At 35.8% G+C, this 25,831-nt stretch overlaps 1 protein-coding gene across 22 annotated transcripts in view; it reads left to right on the top strand.

Moving 5' to 3' along the window:
- The window catches only part of HERC1 (HECT and RLD domain containing E3 ubiquitin protein ligase family member 1), a 231,896-nt gene that overhangs the window by 96,391 nt on the left and 109,674 nt on the right, over positions 1-25,831 (top strand). For 21 of the 22 annotated variants that reach the window (XM_059890543.1, XM_059890540.1, XM_059890541.1 and 18 more), the window contains 11 exons: positions 301-466; positions 4,487-4,612; positions 5,959-6,180; positions 10,116-10,268; positions 10,393-10,525; positions 12,267-12,458; positions 15,096-15,317; positions 17,472-17,645; positions 21,298-21,412; positions 21,497-21,617; positions 23,373-23,544. In XM_059890543.1, the coding sequence (XP_059746526.1) occupies positions 301-466; positions 4,487-4,612; positions 5,959-6,180; positions 10,116-10,268; positions 10,393-10,525; positions 12,267-12,458; positions 15,096-15,317; positions 17,472-17,645; positions 21,298-21,412; positions 21,497-21,617; positions 23,373-23,544 (1,796 nt within the window). Of the gene's footprint in view, positions 1-300; positions 467-503; positions 2,407-4,486; positions 4,613-5,958; positions 6,181-10,115; positions 10,269-10,392; positions 10,526-12,266; positions 12,459-15,095; positions 15,318-17,471; positions 17,646-21,297; positions 21,413-21,496; positions 21,618-23,372; positions 23,545-25,831 lie in introns of those variants that run through there. The other variant, XM_059890559.1, reaches the window with a different exon arrangement.

The following is a 25,831-nucleotide window of genomic DNA, read 5'->3' on the forward strand; positions in this document are numbered from 1 at the left end:
GTCTGTGTGTATGTGCACACGTGCACACATATCAATTACTCATTTTGAATTTTGAGTTATTCTTTCTTACTCAGTTTCTCCCTCAATTATATGAAATTTTATTTAAAAAAGAGCTCAACATCCATACTTACTGATAATAAGCTTTAGGAAAAATTATCCATAAATTCATGAACCATGATTTTAAAATTACTGTTAGTCATAATTTGAAAAAAATTTTAAAGAGAAAAAAAATGTTACCCAAAGTAGATAGCACATGCTCTTTTATATTCCAGAAGTTTATAGCAGTTTATTTGGTTTCAGGGAACACCACAATTTCCTCAAACTGTGCCTGAAGCTGCTTTCAAATCACCTTGCTCTTGCACTTGCGGGAGGGGTAGCTACTAGCATCCTTGGGAGACAGGCAGGTCCGCTTCGAAATTTGCTCTTCAGACTGATGGACTCAACTGTCCCAGATGAAATCCAAGAGGTAAGAGTATAAGACTTGTACATCTATGTCTCAGTCACATTTCTCCTTGAGGTTGTAGCCTGTAAATTCAGCTTTGTGTTGGTAAATTTCAACTGGATGTTCTTTCTGTTACTTCTGTTTTCCTGGTGGGAGTAAATTTTTTGTCAACTTGTCCTTTTTGTTAGCTTGTCTAACCTAAAGGTCAAATGTCACTTCTGAGAAACCTTTCATTTCCTGCTCTGCTGCCAGGTTTGATTTCTCCATGTATGTTCTCATCACATCACATTGTTTTGTAGTTGTCTGCTTACAACTGTGTTTCTCTTTTCCACCAGAAGATGAATTTCTGAGCACAAGTACCCAATTTTATTGTGGTAGAATGCACACAACATAAACTTTGCTATCTTAACCATTTTTAAGTATACAGTTCAGTGATATTAAATAAATTTATAATGTTGTACAACCATCACCACTGTTTATCTCTCTCTTTTCATCTTACAAATTGAAATTCTGTACCCATTAAACATACCATTCTCCCCCTCCCTTCAGCCATTAGCAACTACTATTCTACTTTCTTTCTCTATGATTTTGACACTTGTATGTCATAATTTCTTTCTCTACGATTTGGACACTTATATGTCATAAAAGTGGAATCATACATTGTCTTTCTGTCAGTGGTTTTTTTCACTTAGCATAACATTGTCATAATTTATCCATGTTAAGTAGCATGTGTCAGAATTTCCTTTTTAAGGCTGAATAATCTTTTGCTATTTGTATATATTAAATTTTTGCTCATCTGTCGTCTTTATGACCTTGAATTGAACTATGGTTTCTTAGATATGATGCCCAAACACAAGCAGCCAAGAAAAAAGATAAATTAGACTTCATAAAAATTGAAATACATTTATTTTTATGCTGGTGCTGGAGAGGGAATGCTGAGCTGTTGGTTATGAAGAGTGACAAATTAGACTTTATTTACCACTTGAAACTGTTGCTTCAAGTACAGATCAGGCAAGGAACAAACTCTGAAACATCCATCAGGACCAAAGAAGAGTACACTTAAGTTGAAGACATAACACTTGATCTGAAACAAGAAATTTGTGCCTGCTCAACAGCTTTCAGGCAAGGAACAAACTCTGAAACATCCATCAGGACCAAAGAAGAGTACACTTAAGTTGAAGACATAACACTTGATCTGAAACAAGAAATTTGTGCCTGCTCAACAGCTTTGAAAGAGCACTTCCAAATGCTGCTAGTAGTCTTTGTTGTTTTAAAAATTAACAAACATTTATGCTTAAAATGACAATATCAAGAAAATGAAAATAAAACTCACAGAATGGGAGAGAGATTTGTAAATCATGTGTCGTGTCTCATAAGATTCTAGTTTCCAGAATATATAAAAGATTCTTGCAACTCAACAGTAAAAAGACAGCCCAATCAAAAAATGAGTCAAAAATCTGAATAGACATGTCTTCAAAGAAGAAATACCTAAGGGCAGTATGTACGTGAAAGAAATGTTCATCATTAGGCATAAGGGAAGTGCAAATTAAAATCACAGTGAGATACTATTTCATACCCACTGAATCGTTGTAATCAAAAAGACTGATAATAGGATTTCCCTGGTGGTCTAGTGGTTAAGAATCCGCCTGCCATTGCAGAGGATATGAGTTTGAAACCTGGTCCAGGAGGATTCCACATGCCACAGGGCTACTATGCCCATGTGCCACAACTACTGAGCCAGTGCTCTAGAGCCTGCAAGCTGCAGCTGCTGAAGCCTGTGCTCTGCAATAAAGTAATCCACCATAATGAGAAGCCTGCACACAGCAACAAAGACCCAGGGCGGCAGCAGCAACAACAACAACAGAAACCTGATAATAACGAGCATTGGTGAAGATGTACAGAAATTGGAACCTTCATATATTGCTAATGGGAATATAAAATGATACATCCACTTTGGAAAACAGGTAGTTCTGTTAATAGTTAAACGTACAGTTACTATATAAAGTAGCAATTCCACCTGTGTCTATATCTGAGAATTTATTAAAAACTTGTACATGAATGTTCATAACAGTAGTATTCATTATAGCCAAAAAGTGGAAACAAACAAATGTCTGTCAGCTGGAGAAGGGATGAACAAAATGTTTGTCCATACAATGTAATGTTATTCAGCTATAGAAGGGAATGAAGTACTTATACAGGCTACAGCATGGGTGAATCTTCTAGCCATGCTAAATGAAAGAAATGAGTCACAGAAGGTCACATACTATATGAAATGTGCAGAGTAAGCAAATCCATTGAGACACAAGGTAGGTTAATTTGTTGTCAGAAGTTTTGGGTGAGGAAGAGATGGGAAGTGGCTGTTCATGGGCAAGGTTTTTTTGAGGGTGATGAAAATGTCCTAAATTAGATAGTGGTGATGGTTACACAACTCTGAATAAACTAAACCTACTGAATTTTATACTTTCAAAAGTAAATTTCATGATGTGAATTATATGTCAATTAAAAAAAAAGCAAAACTGATACAGTGATTTTCCCATAAGAATTGTAGAAAAATTCTTCTAGCTTTCAGATTGTTAGTGAGAAAATCTATGCTATTCAAATTTTTAATCCTTTTATGGATATCTTTTCCTTTCTGGATTCTATAACAAGTTCTACTTCTCTGTTTTCATATTTTAAAATGATGTGAACTGTTGTGGGTCCAGTTTTATCCGTTGTCACGTATATTTGGATAGACTCTTAATTTGGAAACTCATAGCCTTCAGTATTAAGAAATTATCTTGAAGTGTGTGATGATTTCCTTTTCACTGTTTTCTATGTTCTTTCTCTCTGAAACTCATTATTGGGTAATAGACCTCCTAGGTCATTCCTCTTAATTTTCTTAGGTTTTCTTTCCTGTTTTTTATCTTTTCTCTCCTCTACTTTATGAGAAATTTAATTCTTATATTCTAACCCTGCTATTGAGGTTTTATTTTCTTATGTTTTTAATTTATAAGAGCTCTTTTCTTTTTTTTTTTTTCAGTGTTACAGCTCTATTTTATTTAGAAGATAGCAGGAGAGAGAGAGAGAGAGAGAGACAAAGAGAGAGAAAGAAAGAAAAGAGCACGCGCACGTGGGAGAGAGAGAGTCCGTCAAGAGCTCTTTTCTTAATCATATAGAGTGTTTCTTTTTTTCTTATTCAGCACCATTATTTTAGTGATAAAGAAGCTATGACCCAGAGAAGTTTGAGGCTTAAGATAATAGAGCTATTTTTTAAGCTGTTCCTGCTACCTAGACATTTGTTTGGCTAAGGCCTGCTCTGTTTTTAACCTAAATGCCTAATCCTCAGGGAGACCCTCCATGATGAGCCCATGCAAGTGTGCTTAAGTTGCTTCAGTCATGTCTGGTTCTGTGCCACCCTATGGACTGTAGCCCACTAGGCTCCTCTGTCCAAGGGATTCTCCAGACAAGAATATTAGAGCGGGTTGCCATGCCCTCCTCCAGTGAGTCTTCCAGACCAAGGGCTTGAACCTGCATCTCTTATATGTTTCCTGCATTGGCAGGCAGGTTCTTTACCACTAGCGCCCACCTGGGTAGCCCATAGACTGTGTTAATTGCCTTTATGTATGGGTGCTCACTCAAGTTTGCATTTCATTTTACTTTTTCTGTGTGACTCTTTTCACACTTAAAATTGCTTACTCAGGGTCTCTTTTTCTTATTAGACTATATGCTTATGTAAGCACGGCTTTTATGTGTCTTGTTTGTTGCTACATTCCTAGCACTTTTCAAAGAGCTTTATCTGGCTCGACACTATTAGACTCAACACTGAATATTTATTGCATAATGATTAGCTATGTAGTGGCAAATCCAAAATTCTAGTCCTCTTAAAGACGTCTAAAGAAGGATTTGTCATGCTTTCTTTTATTCAGATGCCACCTTCTTTAGACTTCTATGGTCCACCTTCTTTAGATTTCTTTGATCTTAGTAGTCTGTGGATTTATTTTTTATGTGTTCCTATTAAAAATGTAAGAACCAAGCCAAATAAATCTACTTTTTTTTTAATATAAGGTTGTAATTGAAACTCTGTCAGTGGGAGCAACCATGCTGTTACCTCCTTTACGAGAACGTATGGAATTACTTCATTCTCTTTTACCCCAAGGACCTGATAGATGGGAAAGCTTATCTAAAGGACAGGTGAGCCTTTGTCTGGTATTTAAGTAAACCAGTACTATATTATCAAAAAAAGACTGAGAGGGAAATAAAACTAATCAGTTGCCAGTGTTCATGAAATAATACTTCACTTTATGAGTCTGGTACATTCTAGTATTTAATGCTTTGTGTTGGAAGAGTTCCCAGGCTTCTAATGAAAGTGAAGCAAGTGATAACTTAAGTGATTTGGGGCTCATTATTAAAATTATGTCTAATTTTTCCAATGTTGTTTACACCGTCTAGCCAGAGAACTGAATTTATTTGTAGTTTGTGGAGTTGAAATCAAGGGCATGAGCTACTGTTGGTTTCATGCCCAGAACTTTGTTTGAAATAGTTTATATAAAAAGTAAAGGAAGATGACTGTTGTGAAAAGTTCTTGATGATATGAGTATGCTTCTTCTTTCCATTTTATTGTCATTTGTGCATTAAAATAAGTACATTTTGCTCAATCAAATTGAACAATCAATTGTAGAGTTACAGATTTGAGGGAAAAAGTGTTACTGGCAGTATAATAGCCACAGATGCTTTCCAATGAGTATTTTGCATTAGTTTAGATTTCAAGTGATGTATTTTAAACATTAGAATAGATAGTTTCATTGGTAATTTTGTAGAAGAATGTGTACTGTAATTTATCTGCTGACGTTTCCTCCTCATAGCGCTAAAATTATTATGTATAGTGTGCCATTTTAGCTTAGAGTTTCAGGTAGTAAGGATGTAATACAACTCTTTAAGTTGCAGTTTCTAAAATGGTATTAATGGGATAGCTTTTAAAAAAACTACACATTTTCTAAAAGATTACTATATATATGGAACTTAGAAAGATGATAACAACAACCCTGTGTACGAGACAGCAAAAGTGATGCTGATGTATGGAACAGTCTTATGGACTCTATGGGAGAGGGAGAGGGTGGGAAGATTTGGGAGAATGGCATTGAAACATGTAAAATATCATGTATGAAACGAGATGCCAGTCCAGGTTCAATGCACGATACTGGATGCTTGGGGCTAGTGCACTGGGACGACCCAGAGGGATGGTATGGGGAGGGAGGAGGGAGGAGGGTTCAGGATGGGGAGCACATGTATACCTGTGATGGATTCATTTTGATATTTGGCAAAACTAATACAATTATGTAAAGTTTAAAAATAAAATAAAATTTAAAAAAAAAATAAAAAAAAAGAAAAGATTACTGTCTATTAGGATATAAAACACATTAGTTAGCATCATTATAGTTTTTTCCCCCCCACCCTGGGATTTTTTTTAAATTTAGTTTTCTGGTGCATTTTAAGCTAATTATTTGTTCTATTTCATCCATGGGAATATTTTTCTTTAGAGAATGCAACTGGATATTATTCTGACAAGTTTGCAAGATCATACCCATGTAGCCTCCTTACTTGGGTATAGCTCACCCTCTGATGCTGCTGACCTCTCTTCCGTATGTACTGGCTATGGAAACCTGTCAGATCAACCTTATGGCACTCAGAGCTGCCATCCAGACACTCATCTGGCTGAAATTTTGATGAAGACTCTCTTAAGAAATTTAGGATTTTATACAGTAAGTTGCCCTTTTTTTGTAGTAAAAGAAAAAAGAAGAAGAAAACGTGGGTTGGGGGCTTCCCTGGCAGTCCAGTCCAGTGGTTAAGACTCTGCACTTCCAGTGCAGGAGGCCCAGGTTTGATCCCTGATCAAGGAATTAAGATCCCACATTCCACAAAGTGTGGCCAAAAAAAAAGAAAAAAATACTTGGGTTGGTTTTTTTTGAAGGGTGTGTCCCTTGGACTGCAAGGAGATTCAACCAGTCTATTCTAAAGGAGATCAGTCCTGGGGGTGTTCTTTGGAAGGACTGATGTTAAAGCTGAAACTCCAATACTTTGGCCATCTCATGCAAAGAGTTAACTCATTGGAAAAGACCCTGATGCTGGGAGGGATTGGGGGCAGGAGGAGAAGGGGACGACAGAGGATGAGATGGCTGGATGGCATCACTGACTCGATGGACATGAGTTTGAGTGAACTCTGGGAGTTGGTGATGCACAGGGAGGCCTAGCGTGCTGCAATTCATGGGGTCACAAAGAGTCAGACACGACTGAGCGACTGAACTGAACTGAACTTAACTGAGGGATCATTTCAGGTCAAAGTATTTTGACATTTAAACACTTAGGAAATAAATAAAACTAGACTCCACTTCCCAAAAGGGGGGAAATGTGTCAGATATTCTCAAATATTGTGGGTGCCAAGTGACTTACAGTTGAGAATTCCGAAGAGATTTATTTTGGAATTTTACCAAATTTTTTCTGACATTAATGTGTAAGAATAAACAGGTAAAAATAGTCAACAACATTTTGCAAGAGAAGAATCATGAGGAAAGGATTAATCTTACCAGATAGGATCTTATAATTAAACAGTATGGTTGATAGTGACTAAAAATAGGCTGGTCAGTAGGAGAAAAGACAATGGACAGTAGTATTGCTTTTTCTTATTAGAATGCCCTTAATTCTTACTCTCTGGTGTTTCTTAGATTGTTCTCTTTTTTCCTTTCCATTTCTATGGGTTCTAATCCATACCATCATGACCTAATGGTAATAACAGTGTTTTAACTGTTGTCACTGTCACTGGTCTCCTCTCAGCATCTTACTGCTAGAATAACCTTGTTGTATTAAATAACCTCGTTTTATTAAATCAAAACTTTTTCAGACCCTTCATCATTTGGCTTATACACCACACTGTCCTGAGCTTGTGTGTAGCACATCTATCTCTTCTCTACTTGTCTGCCAGTCTGTGACTTCTTTAACACTTGACTGTTCTAGGAAGGCTTTGCTCAAACAACATTTTCTAACCGTGTAATTATAACTGCATGAGAAGTATACTAGTCACTCAGTTGTGTCTGACTCTTTGCAAACCCATGGACTGCAACCTGCCAGGCTCTTCTGTCCAGGGGATTATCCAGGCAAGAATGTTGGACTTGGTAGCCATTCCCTTCTCCAGGGAATCTTCCCAACCCAGGGATCACACCTGGGTCTCCTACCTTGCAGATGGATTCTTTACCTTCTGAACCACCAGGGAAGCCCAGGAAGGCTTCTAGGGAGCCTTGCTGAAATAACCTTTTCTAACCATGTAACTATAACTTACTACCTCTTATCAGTTTTTAGAGTCAAAGTGTACTGTGTAACTAAACTTCAAAGTGTTTGTGTATCATTTCATGTTGTCTCCTACTCTTCAGGGTCAGGTCTGTATATTCCTTTTTTCAGTACAAGTCTTCCCTAGTAGCTCAGTTGGTAAAGAATCCTTCTGCAATGCAGGTGACCCCGGTTCAATTCCTTGGTCGGGAAGATCCACTGGAGAAGGGATAAGCTACCCATTCCGGTATTCTTGGGCTTCCCTGGTGGGTTAGCTGGTAAGAATCTGCCTGTAATGCAGGAGATCTGGGTTCGATCCCTGGGTTGGGAAGAGCCCCTGAAGAAGGAAGCCACTACCCACTCCAATATTCTGGCCTGGAGAATTTCCATGGACTGTATAGTCCATGGGGTCACAAAGAGCTGGATATAACTGAGTGACTTTCACTTAGTGTTGTATTCTGCCCAACTTAAAAGGTTGTTGATTAAGTCAGAGTGACAGTTGTTCCTGTAGAATTATTTTCTTTCAGATTTAAGAATATAAATTTGATCTGATGTTTGGCTGCAGATGGAATGGAAACAATGTTATAAGTATATCCATTTGGTATTGATTGAAATTTTTCCCCAAAGTTCTATTAAAGTATTGCCTTTCTAATGCCATTAGGGCTGAAGTAGATGTGAACACGACTGAAGCGACTTAGTAGCAGCAGCAGCAGATGTGTATATTATATGGAAATGGAAATAAAATACTAACTGTAATAACTGCTTTTAGGCTGAAAATTGTAAATTACTGTTTCTTTCTGATATAATTTAAACCAATTTGTCTTGTCCTAAGATTTTAGAATAAGACTGCTTGTCTTGGTCTGTTTGTGCTGCTATAATAGAATACCACAGAGTGGACAGCTTATATACAACACAATTTATTTCTCACAGTTACGGAGATGGAGAGTCCAAGATTAAGGAGGCAGCAGATTGGTGGTACCTGTTTCTTGGTTCATAGACAGCTGTCTTCTTGCTGTGTCTTCACACAAGGGAACTCTCTGGGGTTCCTTTTATAAGGTCACTCTGCCCTCATGACTTAATCACCTCTCAGAGGCCCCACCTTCAAATACCACTGCATCGGGGATTAGGTTCAACCTAAGAATTTTGAAGGAACACATTCAGTCTCTAGCAGTGTTTATTTGCCCACTTAAAATGGTGCTTATACAGTGAGGGCCTTAAAATATTCTGAGACTTTCTCTTGCATATTATAAACAAAGACCATAGTTTGTGCATAAGGGTGTTTATCACATTATTATTTATAAGAAATAGAAATTGGAAACAACTAAAATATCTAAAAATTGGGGAATGGTTATATAAATTATATATGCTCAGTGGACTATTTTGTCTCAGATTTCATGTACACATGGTTTATGAAAATACAAAAAATATTTATAGATCTGTTAGAAAAGAGACTAAAAATAGAATATGTAATTTTATGAAAAAAGACGAAAAGAAATACAGAAAAAATATTAGATACAGTGGTTGGCTAAGTGGTGATTTAAACTTTCTTTAAAAAAATACAGTTTTAGAATGTTCTAAATTTTTTACACTATTTCTTTTTAAAAAATATTTTTAACTTGAAATAACTTAAAATTTATGCACGAATCACAAGAATTGTTCAAAGAAACATCCCGTGCCCTTCAGCCATATATGCCTTTCTTCCATCCATTATTTGAAAGTAAATTGTAGAAATCATACTGGCTATTACTAAGCATTTAAGCATGCATTTCTTAAGAAGAACATTCTCTTTCTTATATAACAACAGAGCAGTTATTGAATTCAGAAAATTTAACATTGACACAGAACTATTGTATAATATATAGTCCATGCTCAAATTTATACAGTTATCCCAGTAATGCCCTTTATGGCACCCTCCCCCTGTCCCCCAAATTCAGGATCATACTTTGTATTTAGTTGTTATGTTTCTTTAGTCCACTTACTGCTTTTATAATCAGAAATAAAATTAATTTCTGAGAATTGTGTTATTAGAAATTCAAGTGTGTGAAAATCTTTACAAAAGAGGTTGGGAAAACAGTAGCATTAAAATGTTGATATGTTTTGTCTTTGGATATTGTTGTTTTCCTTTTTCTTGTTTTCTGCATTTTCAAAGTTTTTGTGGTGAAACATTATTACCTTTTTTTAAATGGAAAAGAAAGTTGAAATTGCATGATAAATCTTACCATCTTATAGCTAATGTCTGCATAGCAGTAGCAAAGATGTAGGGATTAATAATGAGAGAAAGGAGACCATGGTTTCTTAAATCAGAATTATTTATGGTAGGACATTAATTTCACTTTCAGACACTTCAGATATAATCTTCATTTATGTATCATTTTAGGATCAAGCATTTGGGGAGCTAGAAAAGAACAGTGATAAATTTCTACTTGGAACATCGTCTTCAGAGAACAGTCAGCCCGCTCATCTTCATGAACTGCTATGTTCACTGCAGAAACAGCTGCTGGCATTTTGCCATATCAATAACATAAGTGAAGTATGTGATTCTTTGCTTTCTATGTCATTTCTCAGGGACCTTGAAACTCAGATATTTGGGTAAACCATGAAATTTTTGTACCTTGAATCTTCCAATGTAGTAATTTAGAAACTTTTTTCCTCAGAACTCAAGCAGTGTGGCATTGCTTCATAAACATCTTCAGCTCTTGTTGCCTCATGCCACGGATATTTATTCACGTTCTGCAAATTTGCTGAAAGAAAGTCCTTGGAATGGCAGTGTTGGAGAAAAATTAAGAGGTGTGTTTGGTACTGGGTTTCATATTTAATCAGTGGTTATAAAGCAGGAATTTTTACCCTTTCTAAAGCCAAAGAGGGCCTGAAACCTCTGAGTGGAGTAGGAATGACTTTGAATCTCCTGAGCTGGGTTTTGGGTGATGGCAACAAATGGCAACCCACTCCAGTGTTCTTGCCTGGAGAATCCCAGGGACGGGGGAGCCTGGTGGGCTGCCGTCTGTGGGGTTTGCACAGAGTCGGACACGACTGAAGTGACTTAGCAGAAGCAGCAGCAGCAGCAGTGATTGATCTGGTTAATCTTAAAAGATGTCCATTGTTGTGATAGAGGTCTAATTTAAAGGAATTAGATGACATATACTCAAAAAGGCTAATATTAAATGGCATAAAGTGAGATTTTCATCCATTTTTTTACCTTTCTTTAGCATTTGCAATCCTCTTCTTGAAATACTTTCTGTGTGTGTGTGTGTGTGTATAGCAGAGTTTTATTAAAGTATAAAAAGGGACAGAGAAAGCTTCTGACATAGGCATCAGAAGGGGGACAGAGAGTGCCCCCTTACTAGCCTTAGCAAAGGAATTATATACTTTTTCAATTGGTTATTACAGTAAATCAAAAGAATTTCTCAGCATTGTAAAAATTTTACCAGACCCACTCCCACAATTTACATTTTAAGATGACAGGGTTCAGTTCAGTTCAGTTCAGTTATTCAGTCGTGTCCAACTCTTTGTGACCCCATGGACTGCAGCACCCCAGGCCTCCCTGTCCATCACCAACTCCCAGAGCTTACTCAAACTCACATCCATCGAGTCGGTGATGGCATCCAACCATGTCATCCTCTGTCGTCCCCTTCTCTTCCTGCCCTCTATCTTTCCCAGCATCAGGGTCTTTTCCAGTGAGTCAGTTCTTTGCATCAGGTGGTCAAAGTATTGGAGTTTCAGCTTCAGCATCAGTCCTTCCAGTGAATATTCAGGATTGACTGGTTTGATCTTGCAGTCCAAGGGATTCTCAGGAATCTTCTCCAACATCACAGTTCAAAAGCATCAATTCTTGGCGCTCAGGTTTCTTAATAGTCCAACTTTGACATCCATACATGACTACTGGAAAAACCATAGCTTTGACTAGATGGACCTTTGTCAGCAAAACAATGTCTCTGCTTTTTAATAAGCTGTCTAGGTTAGTCATAACTTTTCTTCCAAGGAGTAAGCATCTTTTAATTTCATGGCTGCAGTCACCATCTTCAGTGATTTTGGAGCACAATATTTTAATTTAAAAAATTACATTTGGTTTAAAAAACATTAAAGACTTTTCCTCACTAACATGTAAGCACTGTGAGGGCAGGCATTTTTAGTTCTTTATTCACAGTCATACACCTTTCACCTATAATAGTGCCCGATATATAGTTGTAAGTCTTCAATAAATACTTCTTAAGTGAATCTGAAAATGAGAATAAATCTGTGAATGAGAAATTCTTAATACATTTTAAGTGAAGATGCTATAATCATTTGATTTTGTTGGCACAAGGGTATGTGTGCTTTCCCATAACGTGTCTGTTGTGATGCATTCAGAAAGTAAGTAAATACTGACCCCAGTATTTTATTATATAACTCTCTAGCTACCAGAGAGTTATATAATAATTCAACAAAGAGTTATTGAATTAGTGTACTCCAGTTCTAGGCAAAAATAGTTTATTAGTCTTTTTCTTTAAGTTTGAAAGTTGATCCATGTTAAATTTCTTACCCTTCATAGATGTGATATACGTCTCAGCTGCAGGCAGTATGCTCTGCCAGATTGTTAACTCCCTCCTGTTACTCCCAGTGTCGGTGGCTCGGCCTTTGTTGAGTTACCTCCTCGACTTGTTGCCACCTCTTGATTGCCTTAATAGACTCCTGCCAGCTGCTGCTCTTTTGGAAGACCAAGAGTTACAGTGGCCTCTTCATGGTAAGTACAGTTAATAAAGGAGCAGATAATGCATTTGAGAAAAGTTATTCCTTTTTCTCACATCAGACAAATCATATCTGACACTTTGGGGTATAATGTGATCAAAAGATAAAGTTGTTGCTGTCTAAGAGCTTATAGTGTAAAGTGGGTACCTGAGATGAGAAAATTTAAGAAAGTTACTTGTGTATAAAGTGACACAAATTGAGTCTTTATCTGATTATTAGGCTTGAGTAGTATATTTCATTGATTTCAAGACATGCTTTTTTCAAATTTTGACATGGCTTAATTTGGATACATCTTACAGTAGATAATAGAAAAGCATTGGTTTCATAAATTGGTTGGCAGCATAATGACACATTTTACAATCAATGGATTGATTTAAGTTTTATTTCTTAAATGCAAAGTTTTTAGTTTTAAATCTCTATTTGACAGTAAAATATTTTGTATTTTGGCTTGATACATAGGTAACTGATTGATTGTAAAAGAAATTGGGAACCTATTTTTCTGTGTTTTTCTTTTTAGATACTTTATAGAAAATAGCATTTCAAATTAAAAAAAAAATTTTTTTTTGGCTGTGCCAGGTCTTAGTTGCTGCACACAGGCTTTCTCTATTTGTAGAGAGTACTTTTCACTTGTGGTGCTTAGTCTTCTCATTGCAGTGGCTTCTCTTGTTGCAGAGTGTGGGCTCCATGGCATGCTGGCTTAAGTAGTTTGGGCATGTGGGCTCAGTAGTTGTGGCTCTGGTGGCTCTGGGCTCCAGAGCACAGGCTCAGTAGTTGTGGTGCACAAATGGGGGATCTTCCTGAACCAGGGATCAAACCAGTGTCTCCTGCATTTTAAGGTGAATTCTTAACCACTGGACCACCAGGGTAGCCCAGAAAATTGCATTTTGATTTTAGGCATAATGTGTGAATTCCCTCTTAATTTATAAAATTCTGGTTAATTTATTCCATTGAAGATAACTTAAAATATTATGTCTAGAAAATAGCAATGTATTTTTCTATTGCAGTCTATCCTAAGGTTATCAAAGTAGTTTCATTACTGAAATCTTAAAAACTTTTCAAGTTTTAAGTGAGATCACATGTTTAATGGAAATAATCCTGGACTAAGACATTAAAAGATTTAGATTTTAGTATTGGCTCTGTTTCAACTTGGGTGTATAAGTGACTTGGGCAAGTCATTTATAGCTTCTTTAAGCTTTGGTTTCTTCTCCTGGAAAGATTACTTTGAACAGAATACTTTGAGGGCACATCTTACACCCCATTGTTCTGGTCAACCGGATTTAGATGAAGTCAAATGTTAAGGTTACAGCTGTTTCAGGATATTGATTAGACTTTATATGGAGCCATTCCAGGTTTACTCCTGTTTTTCTAAAGCATCTCAAAATTTTCTAAGACTTATTACTCTATTTGTCTTAGGTGAGGTAAGTGTCATTTTATTTTGGATTTTGCATCAGTGTTCATAACTGATTTTTTCCATAATTTTCCTTTTTCATGCTATCCTTTGTGTCATTTTTACTACCACAGTTATACTAACCATACAACATCAGTTTGGAATTTTCCTTTTTTCCCTCTTTTATTTAAAATTTGTCTAATTTAGGAGTTATCTCTACTCAAAGGTTTGAAAGACTATAAAAACTATCTGGCCCTAATGTTTTTTTTTTATAGATATATTTTTGGCGATTAATTTTCCCTTTTTAGTGGTTGTTCTCTTACAGCTTTTTCTTTCTTTTCAAATTCATTTCAGACATTGATATTTTTTCAGAAAATGTAATTTTGTTGGTTTTCAAATTTATCAATACAAAGTTGTTCATAATATTCACTCATGGTTTTAAAAAATCTCTAGTTTGTTTGTGGTTCTATCCTCTTTTTTATTTTTAATTTGAACATTTATGCCATCATTTTTTCTTGATTGATTTTATTAGAGGTTTATCCATTTTATTACTGTTTTCAAATAACCAGTTATTTTAATTTGTTGATCTCTTGTGGTTTTTGTTTATGATTTCATTGATATCTATTCTTATCTCTATGGCTAACTAGTTTTATTTTTTAAGTGAAGAACTTTTAAAAATAAATGTACAATAAGAAAGCATAGATCTGGATCTTAGTACAGGGCAATTCTGAGTTCAGGCCTTAAAAACATTAAGTAATACTAAGTGTCATTTTACTAGATCAGTTCTTTCTGTTTTGTTTTAGGCCGCACCATGCGGCATGTGGGGTCTTAGTTCCAGACCAGGGATCAAACCCGGGCCCTCTGCTTTGGAAGCACAGAATTTTAACCACTGGACCACCAGAGAAGTCCCCTAGATCAACTCTTGTTTTGATTTTGGAGGGATAAACTACCTCAGTTACTCAATGTTAAGGTTGAAATTTGATCTGGATAAAATCAGTACCATGTGCCGTTTCAATGTTTATCTTAAAATTGATAACTTTACAAAGCCAATTTTTATATGATAGACTTATCTGAATGTATTTTAAATTAGCTTGGTAAAGAAGATATATACAGAAAGTGTTACAATTTTTGTTTTCATTAGAAAATTTTTTTGCTTCAATATCTTCTTGTAGTGCAACAGAAATAGAAGTGAAAAAGTTTGAGAATCTTGAATACCAGATACATTACTAATGATTTTGTTTTCAGGAGGGCCAGAACTGATCGACCCTGCTGGCATGCCACTACCTCAGCCAGCCCAGTCCTGGGTGTGGCTTGTGGATCTGGAAAGAACAATTGCTCTTCTTATTGGGCGATGTCTTGGTGGCATGCTTCAGGGTTCGCCTGTGTCTCCAGAGGAACAGGACACTGCATATTGGATGAAAACACCACTTTTTAGTGATGGTGTAGAAATGGACACCCCTCAGTTAGGTAATGTGCTTCTCTGCAACAATGAATAAAAGACATTTGTGTTTATTCCTCCTTTGAGATTTCTCTTATTATGGGTTTGCTGAATAGAAAACCAATAGAAAACAAATGCAACATTTGCAGGGTAGGGGATCTGAGACTATAACTTGGAGCCCTCATTGTAAAGTGAAAAGTGCCCCCTGAATTAGAGAAGTACAGGTCTGGTTCTACTTTGTTATTATTTATCACTTGTTTCAAGCAAATTGTAAAGTGAAAAGTGCCACCTGAATTAGAGAAGTACAGGTCTGGTTCTACTTTGTTATTATTTATCACTCATTTTAAGCAAATCATCTAACTCATAAAAATGAGTAAATGCTTGATTTACTTGTGTTCTTGGGCTTGGAGCTTATGAAACTGCTTCGTAGACAGGTAATGACCTTGACTTACCAGGGCTCAGGTCATAAACACCTTTCAGTTGTGAGGACCAATCCCTTCTGTTCCCAGCCTGTCCTGCTTTCATGCTATTACCTTGTGTGACTCTTTATTTTTTTCCTCCTCATTTATGATACCTTTGGAGTTTCCTTTCCTGCCTCATCTCCCATTTGTCTGCTTTGCTAGTAGGCTAGCTCTCAGACTGTCTGAACATGAAGATTTGTCCAGGTCCTGAACAGATGGTGTAGTTGTTTATCTAGGATTGGTCCTTCAATCTCTCTGGACCTCTTATTTCAATCCTTGAAATGAGTTAGATTAGATAGCCTATATAGTCTTGTTAGATTTTAAATTTATTATTTCTCTGGTAAAAGAAGGAGACTCAGAGAATGTCCAAGAAGCAAAATCTAAAAGAAATCTCAATCTAAGAGAATTTGAAGAGGAGAAACAAAAAGTAGAAACCAAGACAAAAATTGCGGAGATTCTGCTTTGGGATTGGAGAGTGGGAGTGAGGGATTTTGAAGACTTTCCTCCTTTTCCAGCTAGGAGTATATATTCACTGTTTCATTTATGAACCAGAAAGTGATTCCATTGATACTTAGGAACATTTGTATAAAAGAAAAGTAAAATCATGTTTTTTTTCCAAGGGACAATTAACATCATAAAGATGGTTCCAATGCTATCAATGTTTAACTCTGTGATAGTTCCAAACGTCCTCCTGAGGGCAAAAGTATCATTATCTCTACCCTCCTCATATTTCTGTCTACTTTACTCACTTAACTGGCCTTTGATATGAATAAAATCAATTTCAGTTTTAATGTTATTTTTCAGTTTTTAAATTATAAAGTTATGTAACTATTAAAATGTTACATTTTGTGTTTAAATACTTGTCATATTAGGAAATGTAGCAGTGTTAATCACTCAGTTATGTCCAGCTCTTTGCAACCGCATAGACTATAGCCCACCGGGCTCCTCTGTCAATGGAATTCTCCAGGCAAGAATACTGGAATGGGTTCTGTTCCCTTCTCCAGAGGATCTTCCTGACCCAGGGATCAAACCCAGGTCTCCTTCATCACAGGCAGATTCTTTACCACTGAGCCACTGGGGAAGTCTTTATATTAGGAAATGGGTCTTGTCTTTATAAAAATGAATGATAATTCAGTTATATCATGGGTTAAATTAAATTGACTTTGGGTGTTAGCCCGGGAACCTATCATTTAGTGAAATGTTTTGTTTTTTAAATGGAAAATGAATTCTTAATGCCCAGTGTCTCATTGAAAAGTTAGGAACCACCTGAACAAATATAAATGTCAGTTGAGAAATTATTTATATAAGTATCAATATGTTTGATCTCCCTGAAATTATCCTTAAGTGATTGTTTTCCCTTAAGTCTACAAAAAGAAAAAAAAAAATCTTGGCTAGTCTCTTTCCCAATGATTCCATGTTTCTCAGTAAGTATATCAACCCATTTTGAACAAGAAAGTTCTTTGTCACATAAGACTGTGCTGCACATGTAGGGCCCTGCCTACCAAAATGCCAGAACTCCTTCTTGGAATGTTGTTCATGTAGTCACACCAAGAAAGGCGTACTACCCTGAATTGAGAAGCATTAAAAGACTACCTCTATAGCATCTACTTAAAATGGTTTGAAATATATCATTTCACACTCATTAAGTAAATATGGTAAGATTTTATTTGTAGCACCAAAATTTATTGGAATTGATAACTTGTGTAATTTTTTTTTTTTTAGATAAATGTATGAGTTGCCTATTAGAAGTAGCTCTTTCGGGAAATGAGGAACAGAAGCCTTTTGATTATAAATTGCGGCCTGAAATTGCTGTCTTTGTAGACTTGGCCTTGGGTTGTTCAAAAGAGCCTGCTCGAAGCCTTTGGATCAGCATGCAGGATTATGCTATTAGTAAAGGTAAAGTAAAGAGGATAAAGGGGATAAATATGTAGATTGCTCATAATACCAACTAATATATGTGTAATATATATAAATAGAAAATCACAGAAATAACAGTATTTCTTATATAAAAAGGAATTTTACAATTAGCATTTTAAAAACAGTTCTTATTCCTTTTTGTGGAAACCACCCTGTGTATTTTTATGTACATATATCCTGTTTGAAGACAATCCAGTGTGGAAAAATTGAGATTTTTATAAAGAATAATAAATCCAGAGGCAGCATTTTACTGAAGGATTCCATGTGGTGTAAATGGATCTAATATAAGAGTTTGTTTAATGAATCTCTTCCCTTTGCAAGCCCTGGTTAAGAACTGAAATGATGTGTATGTAGATGTCTTGAGTTCTGCGTCTGGTCATTTTCCTCTTCTGTAAACTACTTTACTCTTTTAGAGTGCTGTTGAAGATACTAGTTTGAAATGAGGTATATTACTAAGTACAGCAGTAAAGTGTAATGAAAGTGTATAGTGGTATTTCAGTTTCTGTTGATTAATTGATTAATATAGTTGTTTTATGTACAGGTTTTTTTTTTTTTTTTTTTTTTTATTTTATTTTATTTTATTTTATTTTTTTTTTATTCTTCCAATTTTATTTTATTTTTAAACTTTACATAATTGTATTAGTTTTGCCAAATATGTACAGGTTTTTAAAGGATATACCTGACTACCTGTCAGCTCTCTTGCTTCCCCTCCGCTTTAAAAATATTTTATTTTTAAAAATTTTCTTGGCTGTACCACATAGCATGTGGGATCTTAGTTCCCCAACCAGGGATCAGACCTGAGCCACTTGCATTGGAAGCAAGGAGTCTTTACCACTGGACCGCTGGAGAAGTCCCTCACGCTTTCCCCCTTTAGCAATGTCTTGGATTTTTCAGAATACATACCTAGTTATCTTTCTCCATGTTGTTTCTTTCATCTGCAATTCCCTGTTTCTTTTCTTCCTTCTGTGATAAAAATGGTAAAAGTAAATGCTTGTTCACCTTTTATAATACTTTATATAATAAAAATGAGATATGTATCATTCAGATCTTTAAAACATCAGTGAGATGATATGTTTGAAAGTTGAATCTCATGCAGTCTGTCATTTATTTATTTACTCATTCTATTATATTGACTTTCACCAGTGGTAGAAAAGTATGATAGTGGAGGAGAAACAAAGCTTGTTTTCTAAGTCATATTTTCTGATATTCTCTTATTTCATCATTTTCTTGGAATGTGCAGTTAGGTATTTTTATATCATGTTGTCACTTGTTACTTTGCAGTGAGCACTTTTAAAAACAATGTAAACGTAAGAGGAATAAAAACTCTATGTCTCCATTGTTCATTTGCTTTTACACCATATATCTACACAAAGTCTAGGTATATAGCCTAGATTTTATACCTGAATAGTGGAAACATTTTGTAGAGCTTGGTATGAAATGACTATAACTTTAGTGAAGGTGTTTTAAAAGAACCTTTTAAACATTGCAAAGGAGGATGGTCCCTGCTAAATTTGAAACACTGCAAAGGATGTCACTTTAGTTTGCTTTTAAATTGAATATTAGGCTACTTGAAATAAGATCTTGTTTGGTTTTAAGTCATAGCAGTTTTCTAGAATAGCAAGCAATCCCTTGGAACAGATCTCTCAAAAACCTAATGTGGAAAATTTTGTATGTAATACAAACTGTTATTTTAAGATTCTCTAGCTGTAAGATTTTCTTAAAATCTGATGTGTTTATATTCATTTTTTCACCTGTAAAATAGGTAAGTCTGAACCTAAATTTTTACCTAAGCATCCAGAAAGGACTGGAAAGTCCATCTTTAAAACTTTTCTCTTAAGATAGGAGTTTTAAAAAGGAATTGAGAACAAGTGAAGATAACTTGGGGCTTAATATTTTCCAAGGGTGTTTTTTGCTTGGTTTTGTTTTTAAGTAACATGATAAATCTTTCAAATTAACAGAGTTTAGCAGACATTCTGGGAGTGGAGTAGACAGTAAACTCCCATATCCCCATTTGGAATCTACTGAATGTATCGCCTTTTTACAGTACCAGTGTGCTAACATGGAATAAAGAAAGCAGCTCACTAGTTCTCATCATCTAATGCTGTGATTTGGGTTTTCAATTGCATGTACTCATTTCTGTCCAAATGTTGTTTTATTTCTTACCCACCTAAATGTACATGTACTCATAGTGTCTATTGATACTTCAGTAACTTCAAATACCAGATATATACACACTTGACTAGTTTACTCAATATCTCTACTAGGATAACTAAAAGGTACTATTCAGAAACAGACACCTGATTACAGATATCCATCCTCCCAAAGGGCTGTTCTTCTCTTGGTAAAAGCCAACTGCATTCTAAATATATTATAGTCATCGTTGACTTCTCTGACGTTCACATCTGATCCATCAACAAATTCTTTCAACTTCTGTCTTCAAAATACATAAGAAATCTGACCTCTTCTTTCTACTCCCACTGCTACTACTTTGGTCTGAGCCACCATAATTTCTTACCTGAATTACTGTAATAATTGCTTCTGCTATTGCTGTACCTATAGTAAATTCTGTACTCAGCAGTTAGAGTGAGCCTTTTTTTTTTTTTTTTCAATATAAGAGATTTATTACATAGTGATTCAGACCAACAGCTTTCTAGTTTACATGACTATAAACAAAGGATCACGGACCCCTCTGTTTCCAAACACTTCCCTTAATTCACACATTTCTTCATTCTTTATTATTCACTCAGAAGATAGTTTTTATTTTTTTATTTTAAAACACAGATCATATCATCTCATATCTCTTCAAAATTTTCTAATGATCCTTCCAATTTTCCTCAGAGTAAAACCAAGAGGACTTGAAATGGCATGTAAGGCCGTATGTGATCTGGTCTCTGACAGCTTTCTGATGTCTCCTACTACTCTTGTGCACCCATATTTTGCTCTAACTGTATTGGTCTCCTTTAACTCGCCTCAGAGCCTTGACATAGTTTTTTTGAAAGGATGATGTTTCTGTATGGCTTCTTCTCTACGTCATCTAGATCTCTCTTCTTGATTGTAGCCATATCTGAGACCTTCCCAAACCAATCTATAAAAAATAGTAAACTTACACAGTACAGTATTCCCTGTTCTCTTTACTATGCTTTAATTTTCTCCATAGCACTTATCTGTCATAATAATGTTTTTATTTACTGTCTCCTTATGCCCCTCTTGGCTTCCTTTGTGGCTCAGACAGTAAAGAATACTCCTGCAATGCAGGAGACTTGGCTTCAATCCCTGGATTGGGAAAATCCCCTGGAGGAGGGCATGGCAGCCCCCTCCAGTATTCTTGCCTGGAGGATCCCCATGGACAGAGGAGCCTGACGGGCTACAGTTCATAGCATCACAAAGAATTGGACACGACTGAGTGACTAAGCACACACATGCCCCCCAACTGGAATATACGCTCTGTGAGATCCAGGACTTAGTTTTATTTACTACTGTACTTTTATTTCCAGTATGTGGGATGTAGTAGGTTCATTTGCTAAGTAATTGCTTAGAAAAATGATAAAATTCAGGTGTTGGGTTACGAAAGCTATTAAAATGACCTCTGAAATGTTTTCTCTGAAATGTCAGTGTATCATTTATTTTTCAGATTGGGACAGTGCAACTTTGAGTAATGAGTCACTCTTGGACACTGTGTCTAGATTTGTTCTTGCAGCTCTTCTGAAACACACAAATTTACTCAGTCAAGCATGTGGAGAAAGCCGGCAAGTAACTTAAAACTATCCTCAGACAAATATTTGCTCTCATGATATTGGAAATTAACTTTTCTATTTTGGTCCTTTATTTAGATATCAACCTGGTAAAAGCTTATCAGAAGTATACCGTTGTGTGTACAAAGTTCGAAGTCGTTTACTTGCTTGCAAGAACCTTGAACTTATTCAGACCAGGTCATCGTCAAGAGACAGATGGGTAAAGTTGGAAATCAGTTAATTTCTCTTATTTTTCTGCAAGCTATAAGAGATAGCTCCATGTTGGTTTATGTGAAGGGGAAAAAAATGTGCCTTAATTATTGCAGATGTTCAATAAATGTTGAATAGTTCTTTTTCTAGTGAAACAAATAGGATAAGTAGAAAATTGAGATTTATTTAGCCACTTATTTATCAAGTGTGATATGGCTTCTGAGAGTTTATATATTCTTAGGCCGTATAGGTAATAACAAATTGTCCAAATCATATGAAATATTATTCCTTTATTTTACATTGATCAGACAACATTTGAATTATCCTATTTGATTTGGGGTGCCATAACTTATGAGGGATATTAAACTACCTTAGATTGGTTAATCATCTTATATAAGAACTGGAAAATGTCAAAAATGTTTAGATTAGAAAATGAAAACAAAGGGGAGTCTCATGTTAGCCGCCTTAAAGATACTTAAAGGGCTTCATGCAGGAGAGGACATAAACATGTTCCCTGTTGTTCCAGAGGACACAGGTAGGACCAAAGGGTAACAACTGAGTGAAGAATGAATGTAAGGAAAAAAGCCTTCTAATGATTAGAGTTGCCTGCCACTGGAGGCAGGCTTTTATTAAGGATGTTCTAGAAGTAATTCTTACAACAAAATTGAAATGATTTCTGAAGTGCTTGATAATTCTGATAACATGATCCTATAATTATGAGTGTAGCCTGATACATATATATAATTATACATATAAATTTCTTTGAAACTTTCTTTGAAGCTTCATAACTCCATTATATAGATCTTAGATTTTAAAAACCAAACTTTATCTCTGCATTTGTATTATAGTATTCTTTTAGCATGCACTGATTTAATATTTGTGGATCTGATTATTTGTGAGTGACCTTGAAAGCCCATCAGAGAAGGCAATGGCACCCCACTCCAGTACTCTTGCCTGGAAAATCCCATGGGCAGAGGAGCCTGGTAGGCTGCAGTCCATGGGGTCGCTAAGAGTCAGACACGACTGAGCGACTTCACTTTCACTTTCACTTTGAAAGCCCATGAAATGTGTTAATCAGCCATTTTGTTGAAGCTCACATTTGAAACCTAGCATATTGTGAGGATACATGACTTATGTTTTGTGCGAGTCTGACTGACTGCTCAGTATCCCCATCTAACCATGAATCACACCTATAATAAGGACTCTTTTCTTTAGATGACTACTAGGTATCATAACCACCAAGGGGAATAACATTGTCCTTATCAGATTTCTAACTTTTGGTTTCTTCAAGGGCCAAGTGAGAAAATAATTAAAAAATAATACGTTTATATAACTGAAATTTGCTAAGAGAGTATAACTTAAATATTTTCACCAATAAAAGGTTAAACACTGTTTTTTTTAAATTAGAATTATTAAACATTCATACAGAGTAGCAATAACATAGACAACTTGAGGGAGACTGAATAGAATTAAATTTCATGTTCTTTAATTACCTTTTATGCTTATTGTCGTACTCAGGTCATTTTAATTTAGCAGTTTACAGCAGAACAATCAAAATGTTGAGGAAGAGAGCTTAGTGAGTTGTCTCTGTACATTCTTTCTAATCTCTTCAGATTTATCCAGTATATCTTTTGTGTTTTTGTGGTAAAATTTGTAAGTTCTTATTGCTGTTAACATTATTTTTCATGATAAAGAATCAAGGTTTTAATGATTTTTTCAAAATTAAAATATATATATTTAGTGTAGCTCTGATTATTTCTTTAAGATCTCGGAAAACCAAGACTCCGCAGATGTTGATCCTCAGGAGCATTCATTTACCCGGACCATTGATGAAGAAGCTGAAATGGAAGAACAGGCTGAGCGAGATCGGGAAGAAGGACATCCAGAGCCAGAGGATGAGGAGGAAGAACGAGAACACGAAGTGATGACAGCTGGCAGTGAGTACACCCTTTGCTTTACAGATGCACACTGTGGCATTCTTTTTGGTAGGGAAACTGACAGAGAGGCAAACATTTCTTTACAGTTTTTCTAAAAGGATCCTATATTCTCTTGATGATCTGGTTAGCTAATGTTTCAGCTCTTAAAACTGTGTTAGTTCCATTCAAGCTATTGGATTGGGGGTTTGGGGCTGAAAAGCTGTATATGCAGGCTTTTGGAAATAGTACCTGTTTCACTAAGTTTCATTCATGAAGTGATGCCCATGAGTCATTGAATCAGATCAGATCAGATCAGTCGCTCAGTCGTGTCCAGAGACTAGGGTCGTGTCCATTGAATAGGGTCATTCAAAGTATGTTCTCTAGGGGTACCAAATTGTCCATTCGCCTGACTGACTTCTAAGTGGTGAGGAGGAGAGAGACCATACGCAGAACTTTTTAAATTATAAACTTCACCCACTGACTATACTGCTGTTTTCAGTAGAAAGCAAGAGATAATATTGTTGGTTGAGAATATTACATGAGAATATTATTGGCTGGTGAATGACATTTTTCATGGTTTTATATTATAAGGCTACAGGTAGTTTTAAAATGTAATCATTTAAATGTTTAAAGAGAAATCCCAAAACTTTTAAATATTTGTTAGTATTTTTTGAGTGATTTGGCTATGTCAAGTTAAAGTATATATTCAGTTTCGTAGCCTAAAACATGGCCATCTCTGCATTTGGTGTTGAGGTTGTCTCTATTCTTCAGTTTGACACTTAATTTGTTACCGGTTTATTTGTGTTTTGCATATTTCTAAAAATGATTTTGAGATAGCCCAAAACAAGGCCAAAGCCTATTAAAACAAGAAAAAATATAAGGTCCAAATGGAGAAGAGGGAATTAGAGATGAAGAATAGGAGGATAATTATAATTATATACAATATAGTTTTGAGGGGTGCCTTACCACGTGGCCAGGGATTGAACCTGGGTCCCGGCAGTGAGAGTGATGCTGAGTCCTAACCACTGGACCACCGGGGAATTCCCAGAGAACAGTTATAGTTTTAAAACCTAGGCTGAGGGAACATTTTTGGATGAGCTTAAGGTTGGACGTAAGTTTGAGTGAACTCCGGGAGTTGGTGATGGACAGGGAGGCCTGGCGTGCTACGATTCATGGGGTCACAGAGTCAGACACTACTGAGTGACTGAACTGAACTGAACTGAAGGTTTAGTTTAGAAATTCCTGAAAGCAAAGACTAAAGGGGAAAAGCACAGTAACAAAATATAACTTCAATTACTGTGTAATAAAGCATTATAGTTAACCAGAGTGTAATAATTTTTAAACTAAATACCATTTTTGAGTATCAATTATATGCTGGTCTTTGGGTCAAATGCTTCACATAGATTAACTCATAATCCTCTCAGTCTTATCAGATGATTTCTAGTATTACCTTGTTCTAAAGATGGACAAACTCAGGTTTAAGGAGGGAAAATTATGTGCCTAGGGCCACAAGTAGTAGCAGCTGAAATTAGAACCAAGTCTGCCCAGAATTCCAGTGACAATTCTCTTTATTACTTTAACTGGTTTCCAGCTCTGGACTGTTAGTTCATTGGTTTGTTTTTCTTAGAAATAAGGGACTTTCAATAGCATAATGAATATATTATCATAATATCTTGAAATATACAGATCTATTTTAAAGTTTGTATTTCCATATTTGGAGAAGGAAATAGCAAACGTCTTGCCTGGGAAAACTCATGGACAGAGGAGCCTGATGGGCTATAGTCCTTGGGGTTGCAAGACTCAGACATTACTTAGTGACTAAACCACCACTACCACCACTTCCATATTAATAGATGACCCTAGTATTTTACTAACTTTTTTGCCTAGTTTCTCTGTTAAAAATACCACCTTCACTCAAATTTGAGCAAAATATTCTTTTCCTCTTGTGAAATATCTACCACTGCATCAGAACCTTGTTAAACCCACTGACTTTTTACACTTGTAAATTGGGGAGGGCTGGCATTAGATGGACATTTAGTAGAATCCAGTTCTGTTTCAGCAAAGACCTTTAATGGTTGTGCTTATTTAATATGTTCAAAATACAACAACGTGTAGATGTTAGGAATTATATGGACTTTGGAAGGGGAAAAAGAGCTTTTCATTTAAACTAATGCAACTTAAACTTTGTCTTTTTCTCTTGTATCCTGACAATTTTCAAACCAAGGTTGTGAACATTTCAGAAATGGGCAGTTATTTTTATCTAACCCAGTGGTTCTCAAACTATGATGGCCTTCAAAATCAGCTGGAG

Source organism: Bos taurus, chromosome 10 (assembly GCF_002263795.3).
Source record: "Bos taurus isolate L1 Dominette 01449 registration number 42190680 breed Hereford chromosome 10, ARS-UCD2.0, whole genome shotgun sequence".
NCBI lineage: Eukaryota > Metazoa > Chordata > Mammalia > Artiodactyla > Bovidae > Bos > Bos taurus.